General features: G+C 37.3%; 1 protein-coding gene across 3 annotated transcripts; it reads left to right on the top strand.

The window, feature by feature from the left end:
- gtf2ird1 (GTF2I repeat domain containing 1) lies at nt 1–26,534 on the top strand. Of its 3 annotated transcripts, none has more exons than XM_026328588.2 (27): nt 2–282; nt 6,239–6,368; nt 6,684–6,825; nt 8,375–8,551; nt 8,826–9,009; nt 10,164–10,480; nt 11,089–11,184; nt 11,818–11,901; nt 12,509–12,692; nt 14,311–14,336; nt 15,552–15,678; nt 15,918–15,961; nt 16,130–16,210; nt 17,319–17,471; nt 19,249–19,302; nt 19,903–19,983; nt 20,544–20,727; nt 20,924–20,985; nt 21,823–21,894; nt 22,086–22,353; nt 23,147–23,175; nt 23,291–23,338; nt 23,440–23,517; nt 23,910–24,102; nt 24,519–24,556; nt 24,652–24,758; nt 25,495–26,534. In XM_026328588.2, exons 2-27 carry the CDS (start codon nt 6,243–6,245, stop codon nt 25,561–25,563), a joined length of 3,024 nt encoding a protein of 1,007 aa, XP_026184373.1. In that variant the 5' UTR covers nt 2–282; nt 6,239–6,242; the 3' UTR covers nt 25,564–26,534. The 3 variants fall into 3 exon arrangements, 2 of the variants coding, with proteins under 2 accessions (XP_026184373.1, XP_026184372.1); XM_026328587.2 differs by having other exon boundaries at nt 4–282; nt 24,649–24,758; XR_003297003.2 differs by lacking the exons at nt 23,910–24,102; nt 24,519–24,556; nt 24,652–24,758; nt 25,495–26,534 and having other exon boundaries at nt 1–282; nt 23,147–23,204; nt 23,440–23,515.
- The last annotated feature ends 316 nt before the right edge of the window (nt 26,535–26,850 follow it).

Consider the following 26,850-nt stretch of genomic DNA (forward strand, 5'->3'; position numbering starts at 1 on the left):
ATGAGTTTCAATTTTACTGGATTACAGAACAAAGAAAGGGGAAAGGGACACCCTGCTCTGTTAAGGGAAAAAGAGAAATTAACGAAGAAAAAAATACTGAAATAAAAGATTATAAACCGTGATATCGAAGTCAGCGTTGTGATGTTTCGGATTACGATGCTTTAGCAGACGGTACAGCTACATTGTGGATGGGAATTGTGAACGTTTCTGATGGATTAAAACGGGGAATAAACCTATTCCGGGATTGACAGCAGCAACAAGGGTATTTAATCGCTAATTAAGGTGAGATTTCTCTTTCTCCTTTCTGTTCAATGACAGTTATATGGTGTGTTTTCGTTACGTCTGGCGTGTTTCATGGCTGCACATTTAGAAATTACAGATTACAACCTAATTTCTGGACTGGGTGAGGAGATGAAAGTGCTAGCGCTAGCTAGCAAGAGGGGCTAACGCAGTCGAGCTAACGAGTTTAAGCTAGCTAGTTAGCTAGCTCAACGTTATTATGACACCGTTGGCTAATTAACCAGCAGCGATTCGTCAGACAATAGTTAGACATAATAAAGTCGATAGGTTATTGTTGGTTGGGGGAAACTCAGCCTACACGGACTCCTCCCTGTAACCTTGCGAGTGGGGCGCTAGCCTGTATTTATGATCGCCTGTCTGCCTGCTAAATTATCCTCCATACATTGCTACCCGTCAATATAAGGTTATCAGCGAGAACAACAAAGCAGGCTAGCTAAATTAGCAAGCCTCGAGCTAAATTAGCAAGTGAAAACCAAAAAGGAAGTAACACACTCAAACTTCAGCTAAACATTTCGGTCGTATCAAGAAACTAACGGCGTTGTTGACTTAATTACAGCGTTGTTAGACTTTAATAATGTGGCAAACTTACGGCTAACTTATCTTTAGTTACTAACGCTATCTCCTACTCGAATCAGTACAATCAGTGGAGTGTGTCTCAAACTAGTAAACGTAAAAGGATTGTCACAAAAACAGACTTAGGAAGCGGAAACTCCAAGTGTTTATTGTGTGTGACTTCGAAGCCAGACAAGGTTAGAGTGATAATTTCTCCTGGCTCTCAGCTGTCTGGTTGTAGTTGGTACCAGACTCCTCAAAGTTTAAAAACAGCTGACTGGAATAAAACTTTATCAGCTGTGACTGCTCGACTGACTTCACTAGACAAGAAGGAAAAATACAGATTGTACACACACAGAGTCTGTTGACTTTATTTATTGCACTCATGTCTCATATCCTGTGGTATAAAGCTTTTTTTTCTCTCTCTCTCCTGGGTCCACTTTTTCAAAGTAATTCTTTTCCACTCTCAAGTGATGTGAACTTAATAGTATTTCTCCTGCACCATAACCTCTCACCATAACTCCTAGCTCTGTATCTGCCATATATATATATATATATATATATTTTTTTTTTGTGTGAATACACTATCATGCCAACTCAAATAAAAATATGGCCGTGGAAAGTTGCCCTGTTTGTGTTTAGTAAATACACACGGCAGGCAAACTAAGATCATTAACCATTTGTTCGTTAGTTGCCCATGTATCAAAATGTCAGTTATCAGTAAAATACCAAAAAGTGTTAAACAGGGATAGTCTTATAAAACTCACAGCTTGATGTTGTCTTTTAAACAAATTGAGACAATTATAACATGCTGTAATAAAGAATATTTTATAGTCTGGGTGATGGCTACACTGTATAAATCTGTGATAAGCTAAGGTTGGCATGGTATACGATTAGCCCCATTAACACACCGTGCTTTATAGCATTGTTAAGACAAAATGGACATTTAAAGAGATGGATCTCTTTCTAGTTTGATAATTTATTAGCCCCTGTGTTTTCAGTTGTGAAGTGTTTAACCAACTATCTTATTTTAGGCTTAAAGAACAGCTCATAGTTTTCCAGCACTGATCCAATTAGCTGCCAGTGTTGTATAAAATATTACCAGCCAAAATGCTTTTTTTTTCTTTCAAATTTAAGTCTGGATTGGAAGATTGAACATTTTTATTCCTAATATGACCTCTCTGGTTCTTTTGTTTATCATTGATTCCTGTTTGGCATTTAAAAATCATAGTACCAGTGATTGCATCATCAAAAGGCCACAACCTCAAAAACACGTTGTAAACAAAGGGATCAGGTTGTTTTGCTGTAATGATAAGTTAGATGATAGCTGTGAAACCACACCTTACTGTATGTTGTTGCAAGTAGGACTACATTACAGTCCGACTTTCTTTCCGCTTTAAAAAATGTAACCAGTGTTTATTAAATAACTGAAAAGCTGGAGTTATACAGGAGACTGTTGCACTTCCTAAATTTTTTTTATTCAGAATGAAGTCAAATACTTCAGAAAGTTATTTTAGCTCAATACTGAACAGGTCACACACTTTAAAAATTTGATCAACCAAAGTTTAACAAGGATTTTGCACCAAACATTTGTGTTAAGGAGCCTGGATACCTGGCAGCTGACACATGGCTTGTTGGGGCTGAATCCTAATGGAAAATGTACTTGGAGTGTGTCTGCCAGTACTTAAAGCCACATAAAGAAATCAACGGTACCCCATGGAGCAGATCTTGCAAACAAGCAGTTTCTGCTTACATGCATTTTAACTCACAAAAAGGGATCTATCTGTATCATTGAGACCTAACAAACTGTGTAGAGCACCCCGCCTCCCCACAGTTTTAAATATGCAAGAACACAGCCTTTTGTTTTAGTTCATGAAGTTTGTAACCTCATCTGATTTTAGCTTTGTCCATCTTCAACCTAAGCAGAGGCTTAATTGGCCAGAATAAATGAATATACCTGTGTAGGTGTGCATGGTCATTTCACTAAACCTCTTAGAAATTTCTGTCAGTAATAGTGGGAGTTTTTCAAACATAGTAGGTGCTTATATCTGCCTTTTGATTTTTTTGTGTGTATGTGAGTTGAGCTTGTTTCAGCAAGTACAGTGTTCACAACAAAGAACAGCACTGACCTTGAGCCACAAATGCAACGCCATAAAAAGATGTGTTGATGAATTTACAGGGAGTAGCAGCAATGTGGTACATTCACCCCACTTCAAGTCATACTAAATGATGAACGTTCACAAGAGCAACTGGTACAAGGATAAACAGACTCAAATCCGTAAAGGCCATGGTGCATTCTTAAATCATTATATTTAACTCTTTTCAGTCACTGCAAAATTTTATTACATATGATGTGCATTTTAATTAATTTACTTGAGGCACACCGACCATCTGAGTTGATTAAATCCATATTCTCTGCAGCTGAAGCAAGATAGAAATGACTGGCCATTTAAAACACAGATTTGAGAGTGTGGTAGGTGTCACCCACCACTTAGTTTTTAACAATCTGACTACTTGATACCAAGTTAGAGATTTACTAGAGGGTTTATTTAGAATGGTGTATTTATGTGTAATATTAATAGTTACGCAACAATGGCTAACTAAAAAACACATTTTATGTGGACATAAAAACTTCCTTGGTAACCTTGACTGACTCATGTATATATTGATATTTGGATTTGTAGCCAAACTACTGCTCTTGTCATTAAACAAATTAATTACGTTACAGTTCTTTTTTCAATTTTATGCGGTTTCTAAGCAAACTGAAATAGTTAACTTTAAATGACACTCAGGCAGCTTGCACAGGAATAAAAATGCGGGAAAAACCAAGCAAGATGCCTAAGTAAGACATTAATAGAAATGTAAAGAGGAGGAAGCTGAAGATTTTTTTTAAAACATGCCTGAGCAGATTTTACATGGTCATTAAGTCCAGTTAAAATGCCATTATTGCTTTTTGTTCTTTTGTTGCTAAGAAAATAGACACTAAGTCCTTAATCTCAAACAAGTTACAAAACCTGTAGCTCCCGTCAGTAAGGATTGCTGGTTGATTTTTGTTGGCTCAAAGAACAAGTGAGCTTTTTTCAGAGTGATGTCTGGAGTGAGTAGTGTTATCATAACCACAAAGTTTGCATCATTCACATCAAGAAAGCAAGATTTGCATCCAGTTTCTGTTTTTTTAGCTTCATAATAGATTCATCAGTATTGTGTGATGCTTTATTTGTTAATGCCGTTCCACTGTTATTATATCGATGTACTGCACCATAACAGCACAGTGACATTGTGCTTCAGCTTCCTCTTGCGAAGCCTGTGGTTATCCCCACCTTTCTCCTTCTTGCTACTTCCTTTGCCTTTTAAATATGTAAAGGAAAGAGGCCATCTATTTCGAGGCTGTAATAATTTAGGAGGGGGCTAATGTTTGCTGTGGCCTCAGGGGAGGCAGATTTAGATGGCCAATAGACTTGGCACGCTCAGACTGGTGCAGCTGAACCCCACCACACCCACCCTCCTCTTTCTCTCTCTGCTTGTGTCTATCTCTCTCTACCTCTCTGTCCTCTCTCTATTGAGGCAGTGGTTTGCCAGAGGCTAGTATAATGGTTCCCAGTGTCTGGAGAGATTAAAGGCCAGGGCTGCATTGTTCAAATGCCCCGAGATTAGTTTCCAAGGAGACGGGTTTCAGTTGCCATGAGAACATAGTGCCTGGCTTTAGCTGAGCAGGTTTTCTTTAACAACCGCTATCTGTTTGCCTCTTTACTTTTATCAGCATTGTTTACCCTGTCATTTAGAGTTCAGGCTGTTTTTGATAGGGAGTTTCTGTTGAAATGTATTATGCAGTTACTGGTTGGTTGCAGTGCTGCAGAGGCTGTGGAAAGTTAAGAACTTATCTTGGCCATCTTAAGTCAGAATCTCTGTTTCCTGCACCCTCTCTCTGTCAAGGAGAGAAAATAAAGTATAAATGAGCTCATGTGACATCATCTGACTGCTCTTATCGTCTTGCTGATCTGACCCCTTCGTTTTCCCGTCAGTGTTATCATGCGGTTAAATTTGATTTGCCCATTTTTTACCATAAATACCTGCCAAACTAATGATAATTATCATCAGCCTGTATACTGTGTTTAATGCTAACTAACAAATCAGCAAATTGGCTGGATATTCGCACAGATCTCCCTATTCAATTTTAATTCATTAAGTACAGAGTAATGTTTTTTTTTTAATGCATTGTAATACAGTACTGCACAAAGTACATTGAATAATACTGAACACATAAAACACAACAGCCAATTAACTAAACCAGGCAAAAAAATAAAGGGCAGTGTAAAGGACAAAAACAACATTGACATCCCAGTTTTTCAATATTGTCCATAACAAATGCCCCATACCCTCTCTCTAAGATGTTACACCCTTAATGTGCATCATGAAGTTGTGCCAACTTTGGCTCACCTTGTTTTGAATATAATTTACCTCGACAATTGAAATTTCAAAAGAAGAGTAAGTTGGGCTCATCCAGTCCTGTAAAATAACCCTGGCCCCCACAGTAAAACCTGTTAATGCCAGCTGATTCAGGTTCATGATGGTTCAGTTGCATCAAATGAATAACAATGGTGCATAAAGTGCTGAAACTGGAACTGCTGACTAGGTCATCTACATTGTTTGTCTTGACAAGATGTAAGCCTGATATCTGCACAAGCTGGTTAGTTAGTGGTGGTAAAGCACAATGTTCATATCTGTGACAGTTCTAAAATGTCTTCACAACCATCCTGTTATCTTCCACTTTTGAAAGATGTGCTGTTGAGTCCTTTATAACCAAATCTATATCTCTATATTATTTTGTCTCTCTAATTTTCCTTTGAATTCTGTAAAATCATCATCGTTTTGTCAGATTTAAGCCTGGATTGGATGCTTTTTCCACCTTTCCTCCAGTCTATTCCTAATTACACTCTTTATTTCTGCTTTGGCAAAGTTTACTCTCAATGTCAGTGTGGGTTTTCCTTGTGGGTGGAAGTATCCAAGTTTGTAATTAGGCCCTAAAGTAGCTTGATTTGGATGGACCTGATTATGTCCCTGTAAATTAACCCAATAATTAAGCTAATACCAGTGGAATTTACCCCATTTTCAACATGTAAAGCTGATGATGGACTGTTAAAGGCACCTGAATCTATTCTTAAGGCTTGACCTTCTTCTTTCATATCTCAACTTCCAGTGTCAGTTCGATGTTTAAAATTAAGTCTTATATTTGCTTAAAGTAAAACCAAACCAAATATCAGAAGATGTTGCTTTGAATGTAGGTCACTGCTGCATGTGTACATCAATGCAGGCTCAAACACATACTGCGTTTGTTGATGTCACACTGTGTCTGCATGCCTAAACTGTGCTCATCTGGTTCCCACAGAGGCATGGCTCAGATAAGGAAGCTGGCATGTGATGGCATCAGGACAAATTCCCGGGGCGAACCGCAGGTCCCGCTGGTGTCAGCCAGACAGGAGATCCTCACCAGTCTGGTGTCTGCCCTGGACTCAGTGGTATGTCCCAAAGCAAGCTTTACTCAGTGTCGTTATGCCAAGATGATTAACTGCTCTTGGTAAATAAGTGAAAATCCACCTTTAAACATGCTAAAAACAGTGTAGCACAATATTTTGTGCACACTGATCATTAGAGCTGAGATAATAGTGTAATTCAGTGCCATTTTTTTACACGCATGAGAATTAAAATCCAGTTTTTCTAGTAATGCCGGTTTTCTTAGTGAATTCTTGTGTTGCATATGTCTTTCAAAGTCTCCAGTATGATGTTCTAGTAATGATTTTTGATTAAATGATGACTGTGTCCTTGTTGTGCAGTGTATGGCAATGTCTAAGCTCAATGCTGAGGTGGCGTGTGTCACCGTGCACGAGGACAGTGTGATTGCTGTCGGCACAGAAAAGGGCAGAGTGTTCCTCAACTCCAGGAGGGAAATCCAAACAGACTTCTACAAGTTTTGCCGTAAGCTCTCCTGCACAACTGTGAATTTTGTTTTCCATTATTTATTCTTGACAGGGCACTGATCATGCTCATTATAGCTGGAGCTGCAGGACAATCACATAAAATGCACTTGTGTTCGGCGGGGACAGGATTTTGCAGTTTTGTGATCACACAAATGCTAATTCAGCCAAAAGCTTCAATAACTGCAGCCGCTTGCAGTTTTGCTCAATATCAGAACACTTCAATGTAAAATAATTGAATCAACAAAGCACTTGCAGTTTCACACATTTGTTCCTGTATTCAGTAAAATGATATATCAACAAACTATCTTGGCACATCTCATTTGGCAAAACCATTTAATGTATTGCATTTGCAGAATCTAACATTTGTGGTGCTTTTTAAATAGTAAGCATGTCAGAGACTTGTTTAGCATTTTAAATTAGCATTGTACGTTGTGCTCATTAGGGACAGAGGTCAAAGGTCATAGATGAAAGTCGCCTCTTCGGTAATGAAGCACATCACATTTTCCTAACAATTCTGACCTCATTTCTCATTTCTCATTTCTTACACATTCAGAATATTATAGCAATTTTTCTCAGTAAGTCTTGTCAGGAGGCTAAATACTTCTGTGCCTTAGGAGCAAATATTCAATATACAGGGCCTCTTAACCAAATACTAAGCTGTTCCATTCAGCCCTCGTTTTAGATAAACAAACTAATGTGCAAAGAGTCGTATTTCAGGAATTAACACTGAGTACTATGATAAAACAACAAATTTTGTTTCCCTACCAATAACACCAATTTCAAGGGATTGTGACCTCCCATGCACTGTTTAATTTTAGCAGGCTGGGTATACAAGTTCTCTTTGCTTTGTTTAGTAAGTAAATAACTAATAAATAATAAATAACGCACACACACACACACACACACCACATACACGTGCATGCACGCGCACACACACACCCACACACAAACAAACCCCCAAAAATAATTACTTTATTACTTTTCTCCATACAAATTAATTACTTTATTACTTGATTAATTACTTTATTAATTATTATTTATATAATTGAAATAATATTAAATTTAAGAACTTTAAGTTAGAATAACTGCTGTAACAATTGAATTTCCCCTTGGAGATTAATAAAGTTCTTCTTCTTCTTCTTCTTCTTCTTCTTCTTCTAAATATAACCGAAATAGCCCATGATTTGTGGTTTCAGGTAGCTGGCCTTCAACTACAACAAATTAGGAGGATTTGTACAAAGTGGTTTTATGTTGCTCACTTAGTCACTAATTGCTGGAGATGCTTTTATCCAGACACATCAAGACGAATAAGTCATGCATTTTATATGGCACTATTTTTCAAAAAGTGACATACGCATTACTTTTAGGACCAAGTCTGTCAGTCATCTTGTTTTTTGTTTCTTTGGAAGACACTGAAAAAAGTAGCCACAACAGCAGAATTTACTTTCTTCACTCATATTGCAGGTTATTTGGGCCCACAAGCATCTGAAATGTTGTTGTGCACTTGTAATTGGTAGTTGAATCTGACTTCTGTCATTTGGCTTTAGGGGTGCCATGTTTGCAAAATTTGACCACAGCAAATGCCCATACCAAAGACCAGGAAGGCGATCTCAGCAAACTGAGTAAAGATGGTGATCATGGGAAACCGAGAGCTTCCTCAGATGCTCAATCCAACATCTTTGTTCTGAGGAAGATGGTGGAGGAGGTCTTCACTGTTCTTTACAGTAAGGAGTCACATACTGCTGTGTGTGTTTTTCTCTGTAGTTCGTTCCTTGCCAAAAAACTTTTTATGTTTACCCTGCTCCTGACTCAATAATATCCATTGTAAAAAAACTTGTTTGCTAATTTACATAATTGAAGTGGGGATTAATAGCTTAGTAAATAGTCTTCAGTTGTTCAGGAGGGGAATCAGTTTGTTTATGGCCTTGGGCTGCCGTTTTTATAATATTTTTACCAGGTATATTGCAAAATAGCCACCCTGTTTCCTGCTCTATGTAGGTGAGGCTGTGGGAAAGAGCAGCCTGGTCCCTGTGCCTTATGAGTGGATCCAGAAGGACCCCAGCTGTGTGGTGGCCCACGGTTTGCCTGATGGAGTCACCCTGAAGAAGCCCTCTGAGTATGACACCAAGACACTGATGAAGATTCTGGAGCAGAGCCATCGTATCCAGTTCACAGTAAAAAGGTAAGTCAGTGTAAGTTAGTTAATGTCTCTTGTCTGTTGTTTCTGAGCAACACATTGTTTTAGCAGATTATGAAACCAGCTGTTTCACATTTGCTGACAACAAAATGAAGAAAAAAAGATGTTTGGCATATCATTGTTGCCTCTAATGCTTTGCAGAGATACATACTTGTGTATGGCTGGAAGCGTATTGCCACCCTGGCCTCTGCTGTAGTTACTTATTAATAGCAGATAGGCTGTAGTGTATTAGTTGTATTAGAGATCGACACAGTTTTAATTGAGCTGCAGGGGAAACACTTTCTCAGCTTAAATGTTAGTTTCTCCAGAATACTGATAATATTTAACAACCTCTTATGCCAGGTTGGAAAAGGAACAGGGATTTGTATTTTGTCAACAGCAACCATGCAAGTAACAAAAATAAAACTATTCATATGTATTACAACACCGCTTTTCTGTCTTTTATTAGAGCTTCCTTGGACCTTTTCACCTGCTAGAAGAATACCAAATGATTTACACCTGCAAAGTAATTTAACAACCGTTTTACATGGTAGTTACACCTACTCTGTTTTGAAGAGTTCTTTAAAGACTCTCCTCTTTGTGTTTTCAGTGGTAGCAAATGACACATACCTTTGCCAACAACAGTTTTGTGGTTTCCTTTCTACATTAGCGTATTATGAAATTGTTGTTATATGTTGCACCTGGGGTTCTGGGGAACGCTGTTTCGTTTCACTGTATACAGTACCAATGTATAAGGCTGGAAGGGCAAAAAAAACAAAAAAACAAACCTGTTCACCTCTTAAATACATGCAACACTGTTAGCTGCTGTGTTGACCACAGCACCTAACAAGAAAGGGAAGAAACATGATAAGATCAAGTACTAAAGAAAATGCCATATAGAAACACTCATTTCATTTCTTTCATTCTATTAATTACTGCTAAAATGTACCAAGGGGATGTTTTATTGCAATATATCTTACTCAAAAAATTTGATTTTGCTTTAGCAAGTGCACTATAAGCCAAGAGATGCTTGGCAAGTGATACAGTTGGCAAACAGAAAGTTTGATGTCAGCCTCCGGTCAGTGCCATCCTCTAAAAAAATTCAGTAAAACCTTTAGAAAGTGCTTTTTTCTTGATTCTGGTTTTGTTGCTTTGCCCAGGCCACCAGAAGATTTGTCCCGAGAAGCAAAGTCCAGCATTGAAGTCAATCACAACTCTTCCACCGCTGTCATGACACCGAGCAGTCACGGCCCAGGGAAGACTACTCCCCAGGTAGTCACGTCATCAAGCCCTGCCACGTCTAGCAGCTCTGTTCTGTCAAACTTTCTGTACGGCATGCCCATGTCCTCCAAACCCCACCCAGACAGAAAGCTGGACTTCAAACCCATGTCCCTCCTCAACCTGGGCAAGGACAGGATGGCCAACTGGACAGCAGGGACAGAAAAGAACACGCCTGTCAAGGACAGTGCTAACAATGGTAAGGAGTACATGTGTGCTTTGGAGTGTGGAAACATGATGTTAAGCTAGCAGCACTGGATCCCAATAACTAAGGCAGTGGATACTTTTTTTGCAGAAATAGTTAAAAACAGTCTGACTCACAGAATATTGGCATTTTTCTCAGAATATATTGGGTTAATTTGAAAGGTTTAAATAGACGTAAAAGTCAAGATTGACAGAACATTTACAACATTGGCAATAATAATAATATTGAAAAGTAAAATCTCTGCTTGAAAAAATGTATTTTAATGTTTCATCCCACACCATATACTTCTCATTATTTCATTCAAAGCAGCGCTTTACTTGTATAGTACATTTCTGTATAATCATATCTGTAAAGGAATCCTTTATCTCACAGAAACCAGCATTCAGATGCTTTCACACTTAGTGTCTGAAATTTAAGTGTAGAAGACATACACTACAAACAAGGTCCAGGAGAAGATGTTCAGTTCATCCTGGTACTTTTGCATCTTTTACAATTAATTAACTATGTTAGTCAAGTAATGGTGAACACTGGAGAAGTTAATTACTGAATGTGCAGATAAGTGAACATTTCTCAGCTGTAACTGATTTGTCTTGTATTTTCAGAAGAGACAACAAGACTACCTAGTGAGCAGGGTCAGAGCCCCACGGGCATCCATATCTCCAAGAGGCTACTCTTCTCCATAGTGCATGAAAAATCTGGTAGGTTGAAAATATTACCAAGAAGATACAGTTGTTAAGTGTCTTTAAGTATTGGCCTCACCTTAAAAGTGTCGCACAGGTGGTATTTATATTGGTTATTGAAGTCACAGTGAGTGATGTCCTCACATCTTTTGTTTCAAATAACAATAACAGTAATAATGACTAAACTTGTAATTCAGATACATGACAACCACCAAAGCATTTCACTTTCCTTAAATTTTCTAAGTGCCTTCAGTGAAAGAGAGGGCTTTTCTTACACAGTGTTACATTTCCACTGAATTTAGTTCATACAATTGGCAGTTTCTTGATAATGATTCATATTATGTTATGTAAAAAAAAGTGAAATCAAAGCTCTTCACTGGTCTGCAAGTTCACATGTACAGTAATCCAAGCATTGTTTACTGAACTAAGTCTAAACGTTACTAAACTTTAACCATTAAGGGCTAAGCTAATAAGATGTCAACATTAATCTTTTAAGAAGATTGCACTGATTTACAAAGTTGGAACTGGGTGGATGGAGAAGATTAATTTCAGATCGTTTGTACTCCAATGCTTATTTTAAGTTCCAGTAAACTCTAATTTTACATAAAGCACTAACAAGAGTTGTTTTCTTGTTTTTTTTTTTTCTTACAGAAAAATGGGACTCATTCATTCGGGAAACTGAAGACATCAACACATTAAGAGAATGTGTCCAGATCTTATTCAACAGTAGATATGGTGAGACAAAGCTTTCTCTTTGCATTTTAATTTTGTTTGGCTCTTAGTTTTACATATATGGTATGATTTAGAAATGTATCCCTGCCTCCTCAAGCAATTATTCATGCACAGCGATGATTCTCTGCATATCTGTGGATGTTGATGGATTGGGGTCAGTGCCTTGGTTTGATCATCTTTTTCTCAGCGATAAACAGGACACATATTTGTCATCACATTACATTATCAATTTGTGCAGCTGAGGAACAGCTTTACCAGAAGAAAAATACAGCTGATTAAAACTGTAGATACTGTTTGCCTGCAACAAAAGCATTTCCACAGTATTCCTCATGGGATCTTTTTCCAGGATGTTTTTTTTTATCCAAGCCCACAGCTTAAAAATTATTCCCTCAAAGTTTTATTTCTCGTCTTTACTCTGTAAACCTTTACTTAGGGTGTGCATCTTGCTTGAGGCGGCTTTTCTTATGCAGATTATTATTTGTAGAGTGGCAAGTATATCTACCAGAATAAAAAAACAGCATTAAAATGTGCTAATTTGAATAGGTTTATAATCCTTCAGTAGCATCACATTGTATTCCTACAAAGCTTTGTTACTCTTTTCCACCTCCAGCTGAGGCCCTGGGTCTAGATCACATGGTGCCTGTCCCCTATCGCAAAATAGCCTGTGATCCAGGGGCAGTGGAGATCATAGGCATCCCTGACCAGATCCCCTTCAAGAGACCCTGCACCTATGGAGTTCCCAAGCTCAAACGCATCCTAGATGAGCGCCATGGTATCCGCTTCATAGTCAAACGGTAAGTGATGCTTTAAGACCACAATTACAAAGTGAAGAAATTACCAGTGTGGAAAATTGGGGTTAAGCATAAGGTGGTCTATTTTTGAATATTGTTAACATATTGTTAGCGTCTTTTCAGACAGTCATAAATTGGGTTTCATTCATAGTCATTAGTATCTAACTGTTGTAATTTAAATGAGCAGATTGTCAAAGAAATACATCAGTGCATGCTTTCATGTAACTAATTGAGTCTAATATAATCACTGAGTACAGATCATAGTCTACCCACTTGCCATGACATAATTGCCCACCTCAAAATTACAGTGCGGTATTACTTCTGAAACTTTTATTTAGAAAAGGTTTTTAATAAGCAGCTGCCAGCTGAACCAGCCTATACCATCTGTCTGTTAAACGCCTGTTGTAAACGCCTTCAGCACACCATGAAGGAATGGTAAACCTTTTCCAATCCATGTCCCAAATGACTTTCCCTTGCCAGCATGTTGTGCTAACGGCTGCTCTTCCATCCATTTGTTTAAGCTAATTTAAATGAGCCACCATGTCTTGTTTGAGATAACACATCTTTAACAAATCCTGCAGGCAGCTCATTAGTGTTAATACAATTAGGAAAGATTGAAAATGTCATTAATTGAGAATTACATCACATGGCCATTGTCATTGAGAGACGTTTAAGATGCAAAGCCTGATGTTCTATTTTGGCACATTCTTTGTTGACAGACTATGATCATAAACCAACTGACTGCAAATTTCATTGGATTTTAATTGAAACCAAAATTTAGTTCACATTTAAAGTTTGATCTTTGAGTGGGATTTGTTGACAACATGAAAAATATTGAATATTTCTAGTCTTTTTCTTTAAAGTTAGCAAATTAACATGCTTATAGTTGTTCTGGTCTCAAAGTGGATGTGATCCTCAGTACAACAAAGCACAGACTGTTGGAAAGTTGAGCCACATCTGATAACATAGTGCTGAGCCCAGTAATCAAAGTCTGATTGGTCCTAACAAGGTCACCAGACACTAAACAAAATTAACTCTTGTCATTTCTGTAACAACATTATAATTTCTCTAGATCAAACTTATTCTGAAAACCTCAGAACAGACTTAGTTACTTATTCAGCAATGACCCCAAAATGAAAAATCAGGTCATTTGGCTTGACTAAAGTAGTAAATTAATTATAGATGTACAGTACACAAAAATAGTGTCCTTTTCCCCAGCTGGAAGCTTTATAAGTTTAGTCGCAATCGCAAAAGGTTTTGCAAATAAATGGAAATAAACAAGACAAAGAAATAGTTGTGTCTAAAGATAAATTATGATCACATCAGGCGAAGAATGTCTCAGTGGCTCACTGGGCGGTAGCACGTGCCAGAAGGAGGGGGAAGCAGTCTAGAAGTGTATCACATGCACATAGTTATTTTTAATCAGAGACATTAAATGATAATGGAATGACTCAGTTACTTGATATTTTGAGTGAGGCTGATTGTTTAAAGTTAATGTGCTTAAAGGGCTGTTAATGATGTGTTCCTCCACATGTATAATGTTTGCATCATGCTTTGTTTTCTCAGAGCTGAAACAGTCTTTGAACGCAGCAGCTAATAGCCTCTTTTTTTTATATTCCAGAATGTTTGATGAAAGGATTTTCACTGGTAAGAGTGTGACTTATTTTGTATTTGTTTTAATACCATTTTCTCAAGCATATGAGCAGTGATTTGATCTTATTAAACACAGCTGATCTGTTTATGACCTCTCATACTAATACTAAATACAATTAAAAAACAGAAATGTGACACTTTGTTGAATTGCCTGGTTTCTCTTTGGAAAAATGGAAATTACAAAATGACTACAAAATGGGGGATGAAATTTTTCAGTTTATTAATCCTTTCTAGGCTGATCATTTTGTATCTCTAAAGGATAAAATCATCATATATAGTAAACAATATAATGCGTTTTAAAAAGAGGCAGCATTTGTGCAGAAACTAAACATCAAAAATGCTTTACTGACATACTGTAGCTTTACTGACTGACTTCTATTTATATTACAGGCAGTATTACAGTGAGCTGTTTATTAGCTGTATTTAGCTAAATCTATTGCATTATAAAATATTGTCCCTTAAGAAAATCTGACCTTCATGAAGGCTTTAGATCTGTTTCTTGCAAACTGAGGTATTGACCCAATTTAATGGTCACTGAGAGATATTTGTAATATGGGGTAAAATATTAGAAACACCTCTCACAAACAGTAGCTAATACTGTAGTTTTAGCTAGAAGAACCTAATATGCTGGCTACTAAGTGAGGTAAGAGATACCTGACTGGTATACACTCGAGCCTGACTAAATCAGTCATATCAAACTATATTAGGTCATTGCAGAGGAATTGGTATTGGCATATATATCAGCAGATAAATGATAAGAAATGGAAATAGAGGGTAAATGTAAAGAAAATGATAACAGAAATAATCATATTATGAGATTTTTTTTTTTTTTTACTCCCCAATGTATGTATCATAATCGATCTCAGAAATCCTCTACTGGTTGGGCTACAGTGTACACAGAATTCAACTTTGATAGTACTGACTAAATATGAGACAAAAGTAGAATTAATTAGGCTCATTTCCTAAGTGTAGCTTGTACTTTCATTGCAATGAAAAATTGTCTATGTCTTCAAAGGTATCTCTGGGTAAAATTTAATTTTTTTATGTGAGACTCTGTCCAGGAATTTAGTTGTATGGTATTTATAGAACCTGTACAATTAATCACTGTAACTGGCCTCCCAAGTCTTCATTTATATATATTTACACCCCACAGATGTTTTCCACTAATGAGATGCAGTGTTTGTTTATCTTCTGTCTTGTTTGTTGAAGCTGCTGGCAAGATTGCTCGGGATGAGGGCAAGCATGACCTGGGCTCCACGCCTGAAGACAGCTTCCCTGAAAACCTAAACATCCCGCCCACCACAGCCGAGCTAGTCAGCAATCCTCACAGCAGCAGGTTTGTGCGCAGCCCACGCCTGTTGGTTTACTTGGTTTTTCAGATAAAGCAAAATATAAGACAATTCAGCAACAAATTGAATTCATTCATTGTGCGTCTTACTATTGTGAGCAACCAATGTTTGGCCCATGAGCAATTTCATGTCCCACCAGACAGAGTCAAATAATCCCAGATAAAAATGCAATGACTCATTTTTGCAATTTGGTAGTCACCTACATGTGTTTTCTTTTACTTCACAGATCAACAAGTGCTTGTGTGAGTCCCTTGGCTGACTGTGAAGCAGGTATGTGCATTATAAAAAGGCTTATGGTAATGTGTTGTCTGATGTAATAGAATATTTGAGCACTAAATATGAAATAAAAGTTTTAAAGCACTGTTAAAAGTCCTTGCAAGTCAAACAAACTCCACGTTTTCCCATAGTCCAGTTAGTTCAAACATATTCCCTCCTCAGGTCCTTCAGGAGACTGCATTCCTTTGAAAAGGATTAAAACAGAGCCTCCAGATGGGGAGATCATTCAAGTTACAGTGCCAGGTAAGTGGGCACACAGTTGGTAGCTTGAAAATTGTTTCTATATATACACACAGTATCTAGAGTTGAGTTTTCATATGTTTTCACTGGCATATCTCAGCTGTGTGGTACAATGTCAAAAATGTTAAACAATGTCACGATTATATGATGGTGTATGACTTTCTTACATTTCTTTATCTGTTGATGCCCCTGCTAGTTGTGAAGTCACAACAATGCCTAATAGAATTGAACAATATTTATTCACTAAATAAAATAAGCACTTGTTACTACTGAGAAGACAAGTTATTCTTTACTCTTTTATTTTGATTGTCACTTCTATGTGGGTGTGCACTTTCTGACAACATTACCTGATGCCCAGATTTTATTTCAACAAGGACAAATACACTGAACCAGCATTAGTAGTTAACTTTGTTATGTTGGCTAATACAGAATCTTGGCTAAGCACACCTTTTACTGTTTCAGTTTTGTTATGAATTTTGCAAACAAAAGGGAATTTTGACCGCCCTATCATGAACAGTGTTATTCACTGTATAGCAGACAATCCCAGAAGCGTTTCATTGCTAAGTTTAGTAAAGTGGCTGTGCTCTGTTTTTACCTGAGGTGAGTAATTTGGTCTGTGTTCCTCAAGCCTTGTGTCTTGTAAAAGCAAAACACACCTTGATGCTAGTATGATTGTGAGTGTGATTATCTCCTTTGGCACACTGAGGGCAAAACAAGCCACTGCGACTGTGGTTCTTTAGTCATTAGAAGACCAAAGACAACTTTGCCCTTCAGGCTTTGTTTGATGATATTTGAAACAATATGTTTTGCTTAGATTAGGGATGAGGACCTACTGATTGGTTTGGCAAATATACATTGCCTCAACGTCACCAAAATTTTACAAAGGAATAGACTGAAAACTGAGTCTCACACACCGTGGAGGAAACACCCCCACTCTGCTGTAGTTTCACTGCAGTCTAAAACCTATATCAATATCACAGGTTTGCAAGCTACAACTAGTACAATACAGGAAATATCTAGACCAGCACAGGAAATATCAGCAAACTAATATTTCCTGTTGCACCCTTGTATTGAGTCTTGTAAAAAGCTTATAAAAAAATTATTTATCCAGATGCTAGTACGAGCGGGGAGGAGCCCAGTGAGCCTGTGGCCGAGCCTATCACAGCTGCAGCATGTCCAGCCTCAGCCTCGCCTTCTGCTCCCTCAGCCCCTTCTGCTCCTTGTGCTCCCTCTGCTCCCCATCACCCAATGGAAAACAATGCAGGTAACATCAACCCCACCAGCCCCACTTCCATTTCATCTACCTCTTCACACCGCAAGTCCTGGAATGCCAGCTCCACCAACAGCACCCTCACTGCCACTCCACACGCTGGCTGTTTTTTAGGGTGCCAAATAAAGCTGCAGCACGTATGAAACCACTTTTCTCAGATAGTTTGACTCCCCCATGATCAGACCTCCCCAGCCACTTGTACACACAGTCCAAACCTTAAAGATCCCATACCCCCAACTCTGACCTACTAAAGCCTTTCTCTTCCTTCATTTTACAAGTATTTGCTCTAATCTGTGAAAAGCACCATGCATCAGCTGCAGCTGTTTGACTTGACTCTGTGGCTTTGAGCCACATTCTGACTCACTTATTGTTGTATCAAAAAATAAACTGAAACTTCTACTCTTGATAATTTTGTCATTTTGGTTATTAATGACAGATGCATTGTGCACATTTCCAGGTTTTGAGTTACATTGTCCTCTAGTCTGGCTGCCCGGAACAGTTAGTTGTTCTATTAGATAGACCAAGCCACTCCTCAGTTATCCTATCAAGACTCCCATATCCTACCTTTAGCCAACACAGAACCCAGTTCTTTCCATTAAACCATAGGTGAGTAGAGGAAGCTTATGCCAAGAACATTTGAGTATATTACACTCTCTTTCTAAACTGCACCAGCCTCATATATTAAATGTAAATTAAAATGGTTTGGGTCAGTTCACTTAAACTGCAAACAAAAAGCTGTATTTTCTTATTTGTCTATACTGGTATCCAGCAAGAACATAGTATTGCTTTTCTTTATCAAGAGCAGCATGTCTTCCCACTAATAATATCCCTGTTAGTCTGGATTTTTTTAATACTTCTCCAATACAAATAGGTAAAAAAACAAAAAACAACTTGTAATTACTGATTTTTTTTCATGGCTGTGAGCAATACAAACAAAATTCAATTCACCTCCATCATATTGTGGTTGCAGCAGAAATCTTTAATCTCTAATTTTAGTGACTGACCCTAGAAGTCTTTTTTTTTTTTTTTTTTTTTTTTTTTTTTTTTACAGTTGTAGAAGTGCTACTAGAACATACAGAGAGTGAATAATATACTTAGTGTGGTCTTTGGTGTAGCTTTGCTTTCAGGAGGCGTTTTATTTATTTTATTGATTTTATTGTGCTTTGTTTAAGTTTTCTTTTCTTTCACAAATTACCACTAAAGGAAAGACAATAAAGGTAAGTGCAGCAAATGTTACATTTAGTATTATTTGCAGTTATAGTCCTTAGTGTAGTTTTCAAATGTTGGTATTCTGTTATTTGTAGTAAGATAAAATAGATGTTGGATTTATGTCTCATTTTGCATAGATTACAAGAGTTTTTTTGCTTTTTATATTATCAGAATTAAAACTAACAAGATTATTATTAAGATTAACACATAAGTCTTTTAAGTCACTGAAGCTTTTTTACAGTGCTATAGTGTGGACACTAAATCAGTCATACAATATTCTGTTTCAGTCCTCTTTTTGTGACAAGTTTACATTTTATTTGAATGTCACTGTGCTGACTGTGTGAGATGTTAATATCATACCTCATCAGTTCTCATAAGATGCAAAATAATGAAAAATCAAACTGAGAATGCTCATTGCAGTGAAATTACCATAGTTTCTAATTACAGTATGATTGGAATCGTTAATGTAAACAACTTTTGTAAAGTTCTACATGATTTGATTTCTATGTGTTTGAAAGAAGCTGCATGTTTGCACTTCTCATGTTTTTCTTGCATCTTTCAGCTGAAGCTCTGTCACCCAGTGCGCCGTCCCAGAGCATCAGAAGATCCTCTGAAGGTAGGGCAGAGAAATAGATCTTCAGAGGCCACTTTTACACATAATATATTCATGTTCTGTTGTGATTTTGCTGTAGAGGCAGATTAAGTATATAAAATATGAACAACAAACAAACACATAAGAGCTAAGTTAAGAGCCTTTATATCTCCAATATAAAGGAGTAATGAATTGTGTAAATGGGTTTTCTGTTAATTGTGATCTCCCAAATTTGATAATAGAAAATGGTAAACATCATTAGGATTGTTTTGCTTGTAGTTGTGGTATAAACTTACTTCAGGTGAAGTGTAGATGATTTGTGAATTTTAGTCACGTCTAGCTCAAGAATTATTTTTGACTTTGTTGTTCAACTCCATTTTTGCACTTTGCCATTCTTCTTTCCTACATCCATATGTCATGGTCTCTGGTGATTAATACACCACACAGTCAGTTTGTCATTACCAGGTGGGACAGGCAGAATTTATCAAAATAAGGTTGGCGAGTGGAGCAGTAGTAATGTTCACAGGTGCGACTCCACTGACTGAGGTGCCCTTGTGAAATAATTCTCTTTTTGATGTTCTTGCTGTAAATATTTTGGCATTTCGATTTGTTTGACTCCTGCAGCAGGAAGTCTGGTGGAGGACATTGGTGAAATGATTCTTCAGCTTCGGAGACAAGTGGAGAGCCTTTTCAGCATTAAGTATGGTAAGCTACAGGTAGCAGCGGAGCTTAACCCTCTTTTATAAGGGAGTTATGCCAGGTCAATTACTTTTTCAGGTAGACTTTGATCTCCACATGTGCACTTCCTTTATTAATGTGCAGGATTTAATAAAACATTCAAATTTTTACCTTGTTTATTGGAAATATGTTAAAATGAATCTATTTGGTGTAAGAAAGTTTATTTTTATTTAACTTGGAGGTTGCACTAAAAATGAGCACATCCTAAGTGCTGGTAATAATTCCTTATTGTACAAGAAAAATATATTTAATGAGATAGAACCTTGAAAATTGTTATGTAAAATAGGATGCTTACAATTGGCTTCTTAGGTAATTTAACATTTTGCTTCATTTGTCTTCCAAATAAATTGTTCATCCTGCAGGTTTGTTTAAAACCTGACTGACTGCTTGTGTTTCTTTCAACATATCTGTCATCAACTTTATTGAGTGGAATGGTTTTTATTACCAATGTCTATAATGGCCAAGCCTACTAAAAATGTAAAAGCATTTCATGAATTAAGTCTGTTCTCATCTCCTTTCTTCCTTAGCTGAAGCTCTGGGCCTACCTGAGCCAGTCAAGGTGCCCTACTCGAAGTTCCAGATGTATCCAGATGATCTGTACATCACTGGGCTGCCAGAGGGGATCTCTCTCCGAAGGCCCAACTGTTTTGGAGCGGCCAAACTACGCAAGATCTTGGCTGCGAGCAGTCAAATCAAGTTTGTAATTAAACGGTAAGAGCACATAAAGGAAATTTTAATAGAAACCCGATGCATTGCAGAATAGTTTATCATTTCATAATTGCGCAATATCTTCCTTATTAGCACTTAATTATTCATTACTTTCGTATTAACAATTAATTGTCTTTGGACAATGAATTGACACTTTAAATGTATTAATTAATATTGGTATACTCTCTTTCTTGTGCAGGCCTGAGCTGTTAACTGAGCAAGTAAAACAAGAGATGCCTTCCATCCCTGTCTGTGATTCCGGTAAGTCTGTTTTCTACTTCTCTTTAAGGATCTTTGGCATCCAGTCGTAATGCATATAAATACAACTGACTTGTTTATTTATTTTGCCCCTTTAGCAGGCTAGCAATGTTTTGTTTTGTTATTTATATACATTAGGGTTTTGTTCAAGGAGGAATACACTAGAACAACAAATTCAGGATGTCATGTTATTCACTAACTCTATAAATGACATTATTATTGTCTGCATTCATAATTTCTACTCTAGATTTGTACTCAGAATTTAGGATTGAGCAAATTACTGAGAAATTACAGTAGGGACTTTAATGAAGTGTTTCTTTCTCTTTCTGCTTAGAACACAAAGAGTGTGTGTTTGTACAGGTTGCTGTCACAGCTGTTGTACCAATTAGAAAAAACTCTTATGTACTTGACCATATATGGACCTAACATCATTTAACTTTCTGCACACTCTGTTGTACATGCAGTATGCATTTCAAAAAGATGCAAAGCTGCAGCTATTTCACATATTGTAATAGTCAAGGCTTTGAAAATGAAGTAGTATATTTGCAGACGTTAGAATGACTGTATGTGAAACATTCCACCCTCTAAAAGCCCATAACGTAGGTTTTAGGTGCTATTTCTGCTGTCCTCTGTATGCATGAAATGATAAGGTCAAATCCAGTTCATGTATTCTTCCAAAGGAAAAAGAAAGTCCTTGCAGGGATTTTCTGCAGCTATCGCTACCTTTTATTTTTGACAAAGCTCAGCTGCTAGAACAAGGAGCTCTAAACGTTTGTTGTGTTCAGTAAATCTTCAGAGACTACAGAAACACAAGTTTAACCTTTAAATGTATTTCCAAAGAGCTGGATGCCAAGGACACAGCACAAGTTACAGAGGACACTGCAGCTATATCTAAGAGACCTGGATTCTCAGGTATGTTCTCGTTTTAATGTTCAACTTCACTCACTTTGAAACCAGTCAGTTGTGTAAACATAAATTGGCTTTATGTATTGACATTTCCAACCCTAACTTACAGCTAAAGAGTGAAAAAGCTGAATAACTGCTGCAGAAAGTGCATTGTTGGAAGATTACATTTCAAATTGTCTGCCACCTCGTGTCTCCAGAGTGTTTGGAGTCCAAGCTATCCAGGATCGACCTGGCCAACACACTACGAGAACAGGTCCAAGATCTGTTCAACAGGAAGTATGGGGAGGCATTGGGCATCAAGTACCCCGTCCAAGTGCCTTACAAGAGGATCAAGAACAACCCAGACTCGGTTATCATTGAGGGCCTTCCCCCCGGCATCCCCTTCAGGAAGCCCTGCACCTTCGGCTCCCAGAACTTAGAGAGGATACTGGCGGTCGCTGACAAAATCAGCTTCACCATCACCAGGTGGGAATTGGGTTATGTTGTTTTCCTTCTCAGTAACACTTCAGGGCAGACAACTCTCATGTTTAATGCAAACAGCATGAATCTTCACAACTTTATGAAATTGTTAACCATTGGCTACAATGTCTGCTTCGCACCTGTGTCAAAAATCAAACAACTGCACTTAGTCTAGCAGTAGTAAATATTTGAAAGCAGTGCAATCCTCTATCAAGGCTGCACAACTCTGAAAATATGTAGGAAGTCTGGAAGCTGCAAATAATGATTAGTTTAATCATAAATCAATCAATCCGCCAGCTAGAAACAGTTGGCACTTTACTTGAAAAATAACTTTAACTTACAATTAATCCATTATCAAAATTGTAAAAATTTAAAAGTTAAATAACAACAAAAATGGTTAAATATCTTCTTTTTTTTTGCACTAGACATAACCCACATTAAATAATCAATAGCTTATTGGCCTGTTCCCTAAAATCTGTCAACATTTTTTGAGACATTCAGCTAAATAGCAAACGGAACTGAAAAGTCAAACCACAATGTGATTGCTATGCTCCAGTTGCAAACCTTGAGATGCTGTGCTGCTTAAACAAAAACTCCCCAAATCTCCAGTGTTTTGATGGTTTTTGTTTTGCTGATAGCATGCTGTCAGTATGATGCTTGCTATGTGTGTTTTTAAGCTGTTGCAGGTAGAATCAGGGCAGGCAGTTGCTCAAAACTTTTTTTTAATGTTTTGTCAAATCTTTCAGTCCTGTAGCATGACTTTAAAATGACCTGCTCATATCTCTTTTACTCTTGGCAGACCTTTCCAAGGACTCATTCCTAAACCAGGTAGGAACACAATATGATTCCTCATAAAGGTGAATAAAAAAAAAAACAAAATCTTATCATAGAGAACTTACATTAATGTCATGTAATATTAATATGTTGTTCATCAATTTAACAGCACCTCGACGAGTCACTTTATTAAAGAAGGCCTACGCTTCGATAAGTGGTGAGTTAAAAATGTTTCATTACGTCCTGTTTCTCCTGTTGTTGCCTCATCAGGAACTTTAGTTTGAAAGTTGTCATTGCCTGATTCTCTGCACCTGACAGATGATGATGATATTAACCGCATGGGAGAGAAAGTGGTCCTTCGAGAGCAAGTCAAGGAACTGTTCAACAAGAAATACGGTAAATGGAATTTGGGTTTTTGTGTCACAGATCAACTTCAGTTTATACTACATTGAATTGAGCAGCTCCCATTGGGACCAGGGACAAGGGCATATAAAGTGGCATACAGTTGTACTTGTTGCATTTATCAGTTTGTTTTATTTCGAATATAGGTACACAGATGGTACAAAGAAAATTGATGGTAGAGACATGTCATAAAAGCCATCTACCAATAGTCTGCCTTTCTCCAAAAACACTTGTTTGACTTAAGAATTATGTCCTAACCTGACTGAATATTGTACTTGTACTGGAAGTATTTTATATTGAATTGATAAGATCATGGTCTTTACGCAGGCTGTTGTCCATGTAAAGATAAAGTGGAATACATTCTCTATTATATTGTGCCTGATTAGGTGAAGCTCTGGGCTTAGACCGCTCTGTTGTGGTCCCATACAAGCTAATCCGTGGCAGTCCAGAGTCTGTAGAAGTTAGTGGCCTTCCAGACGACATCCCCTTCCGAAACCCCAACACCTACGACATTGTGTGCCTGGAGAAAATCATTCAAGCCGCAGATAAAGTAACATTCAACATCAAGAGCCAGCTACAGTGAGTCTGGAGAAACCTGAATATTCAACAGCCTGTTAGCTGTCACCATACTGTACATTCCACAGGGAATTTAGGGTTGTGCTTCTTGGTACTTAAGCTCATTATGGTTTATTTATGCTTTGGATTTAAATCCAGCCCATGAAATGTCTCAAATAAATCATCCACAGAAGAAAATATAAATAATATGAAATAGTGAACAACATTTTGACAATGAAGCAGTTAAGCCATGATGAAAAAATGATGGCAAAAGACCTAAACCATGCAAGAGTTAAGATTTATGTTTTCTTTTTTATGTATGAAATTAGTGCAGCCTGAACAGTAGACTAATGCAAGGGAAAAAAGTACTTTGATTCAATCTCTCAAAAGAACAACTGGTATCTCATCTAAAATGACTCAGCCTTTGCTTTCACTCACAGGCCTTTTGCAGAAATCTGTAGCCAGGCTTGTAACACAGGTAGGTGCTGTTTAATTCCCCTGTTTTTGTGGAAGTAGAGCTCTAAGCTGTAAAACCAACCAAGGATAAAACCATATGCTCTGTGTGTTCAGTAGGAACAGATGCCTCCACCAATCGACGAAAGCGTAAGAGAGTCCAGGAGAGCAACCGAGTACCTGCCTCCTCTGACCTGGGCATATCACCCAATCAGATTCCAGTGATGGTACGTTGACAAAACAGCTTTAGTTAAAAGAGCATCTGTCCTGTACTGAGAAAGGATGAACCAACTGATTGATGTAATTGTGATACTAGACAGTTCACCGAAGTTCTTAGTAATAGTAATTTGCATTAGGTTTATCCGGTTGCACTATTAAAACTTACTAATGTGTTAAGTGCTTGGAAACATCCACAGAGCTGTCTAATCAAAAGCAACCAACATATTAAGAGGAGTTTCTTGCAGCATCATGAGCTGTATCATAACTTATAATAATAATAATAACTTAAATGTCTTAGTTTGTAGCCATTAGTAAGCAGAAGTTTACAGCAATAGAACAAGTATTTTTAGTGGCATTTCAGTTATATGTATTATATTTGCTATCATCTTTAATATACAGTATATATGTAAAATGTATATGTGTGTTTTTTTTTTTTCAACAGCTGCCATATACCCACTGTTAAGTTTGTAAAACTCATCAAGTATAGACAGCATGCACAACTGGTAATGAGAACCTATTAAAAAGATCTTTTTGGTTCAAGATAATTCTACACTACAGATTTGTAGCCGTTAATTTAATTCTTGCAAGATGCTGCAAGTTTGACAGAGCACAGTAAATCATTTCATTCCTGTGTTGGTTAGTATATTCTCAAAGTCAATAACCTCTTTGTACTAATGAAACCATTTTTTCTACTATTATTACCAACTTTCCTCTGTCATCATCTTTCTGTGTGTGTGCCCACAGCAGTGGCCCATGTACATGGTGGACTACAGTGGAGTGAATGTGCAGGTCCCCGGGAAAGTAAATTACTGAAGGACAAATCTCTCAGCAAAGGGATAAAAGGAGGAATTTGTTAAAGTGATATTCATGACTCTTCCGTATGCGACACTAACACTTTGTCAGAGTGCTAAGACTAAACAATCTTTCCTGACTGAATATAGCAACCTGAAGGTTTGACTCTGTGAATGACGTCCTGAGTTTTGAGGAACAACAGAATGTATGTGGATCAAAATGTTGCAGGGCAAAAGCTTGGTTTGCTGTCTCCTGCCTCCACATGGTGCTGGCGGGACATGACAGTAATACGTTTTATTTTATTTTATTTTATTTTATTTTATTTTATTTTATTTTTTAACAAAGTTAAGACATTTCTAAACTCATGTTATTTGCCCTTGCATTTATGAAGTGTCCATCCACTGAGTCATGCTGTTGGATCCAGCATTTGGTTGCAATGTATTACTGACAAAAAATGTCTTTGATAGTTATCTGGTTCCATAATATTCAGATATTTGTACTTTTTATTTATTATATTTATTAAAATATAACATTATGTGCAGGGATGTAAAATACATTATTCTGTTATACAGCTTCTTGAGGAACTATCACAACACTAACACAGATGCTACTAGTCACTCAGTAATCACTGAAATTAAAGTAAACAGCAGCAATGAAGTGTCTTAATTAGGTCTTGGGGTGACCGCAAGCCATCAGAAATTAAGAGAGACAAAATGAACTTTAAAGTTTTTCCGATAGGTAGAGCTTCTGCTCACAGCAGCGGGTAGCACCTGCATTAAAGACGAGACCTTCAGTAAATAGCCTTTTTTATGTTAGCACCACATTAACAGTGTGTAAAAAATATCTCATATAAAGTCAGCCTGAATGTATCATGTAAAGGAAAGAATGGTATGTATTTCTGCGATGACTGTCTCTGGACTAATGATATTTAATATGCTGTACCTTAACGCCAATTAGGCCTTTGAATTAAAATGTGTTGCCTTGCACTTTGATTTTGCCTGAGTGTGTTTTTGATGTGCAGCCTGATGTATATTCTAGTGGAGATCAACTTCAGAGTCGCTCTGTTGTATTTGAGAATCAAGTCAGTTATAAAATAATCGAACTCTATAAAATTAGATGCAGGCTTCTTTAGTAGTTCAGTCATGAAGTGGCTGGGCAGCGCAATCTGGAATTTACCTGCTAGGTTTCTGAGAGAATACAGAATAAGGGCCATAGCAAAAGAAACCAAAGAGCAATCTTTAATCATTGTTTGCTGTCAAAGAATTAAAAAAAAAGTCCTAATGACGGGAAATTAAAATTCTTCTATTC

The sequence above is a fragment of the Mastacembelus armatus genome, chromosome 14 (assembly GCF_900324485.2).
Source record: "Mastacembelus armatus chromosome 14, fMasArm1.2, whole genome shotgun sequence".
Lineage (NCBI taxonomy): Eukaryota > Metazoa > Chordata > Actinopteri > Synbranchiformes > Mastacembelidae > Mastacembelus > Mastacembelus armatus.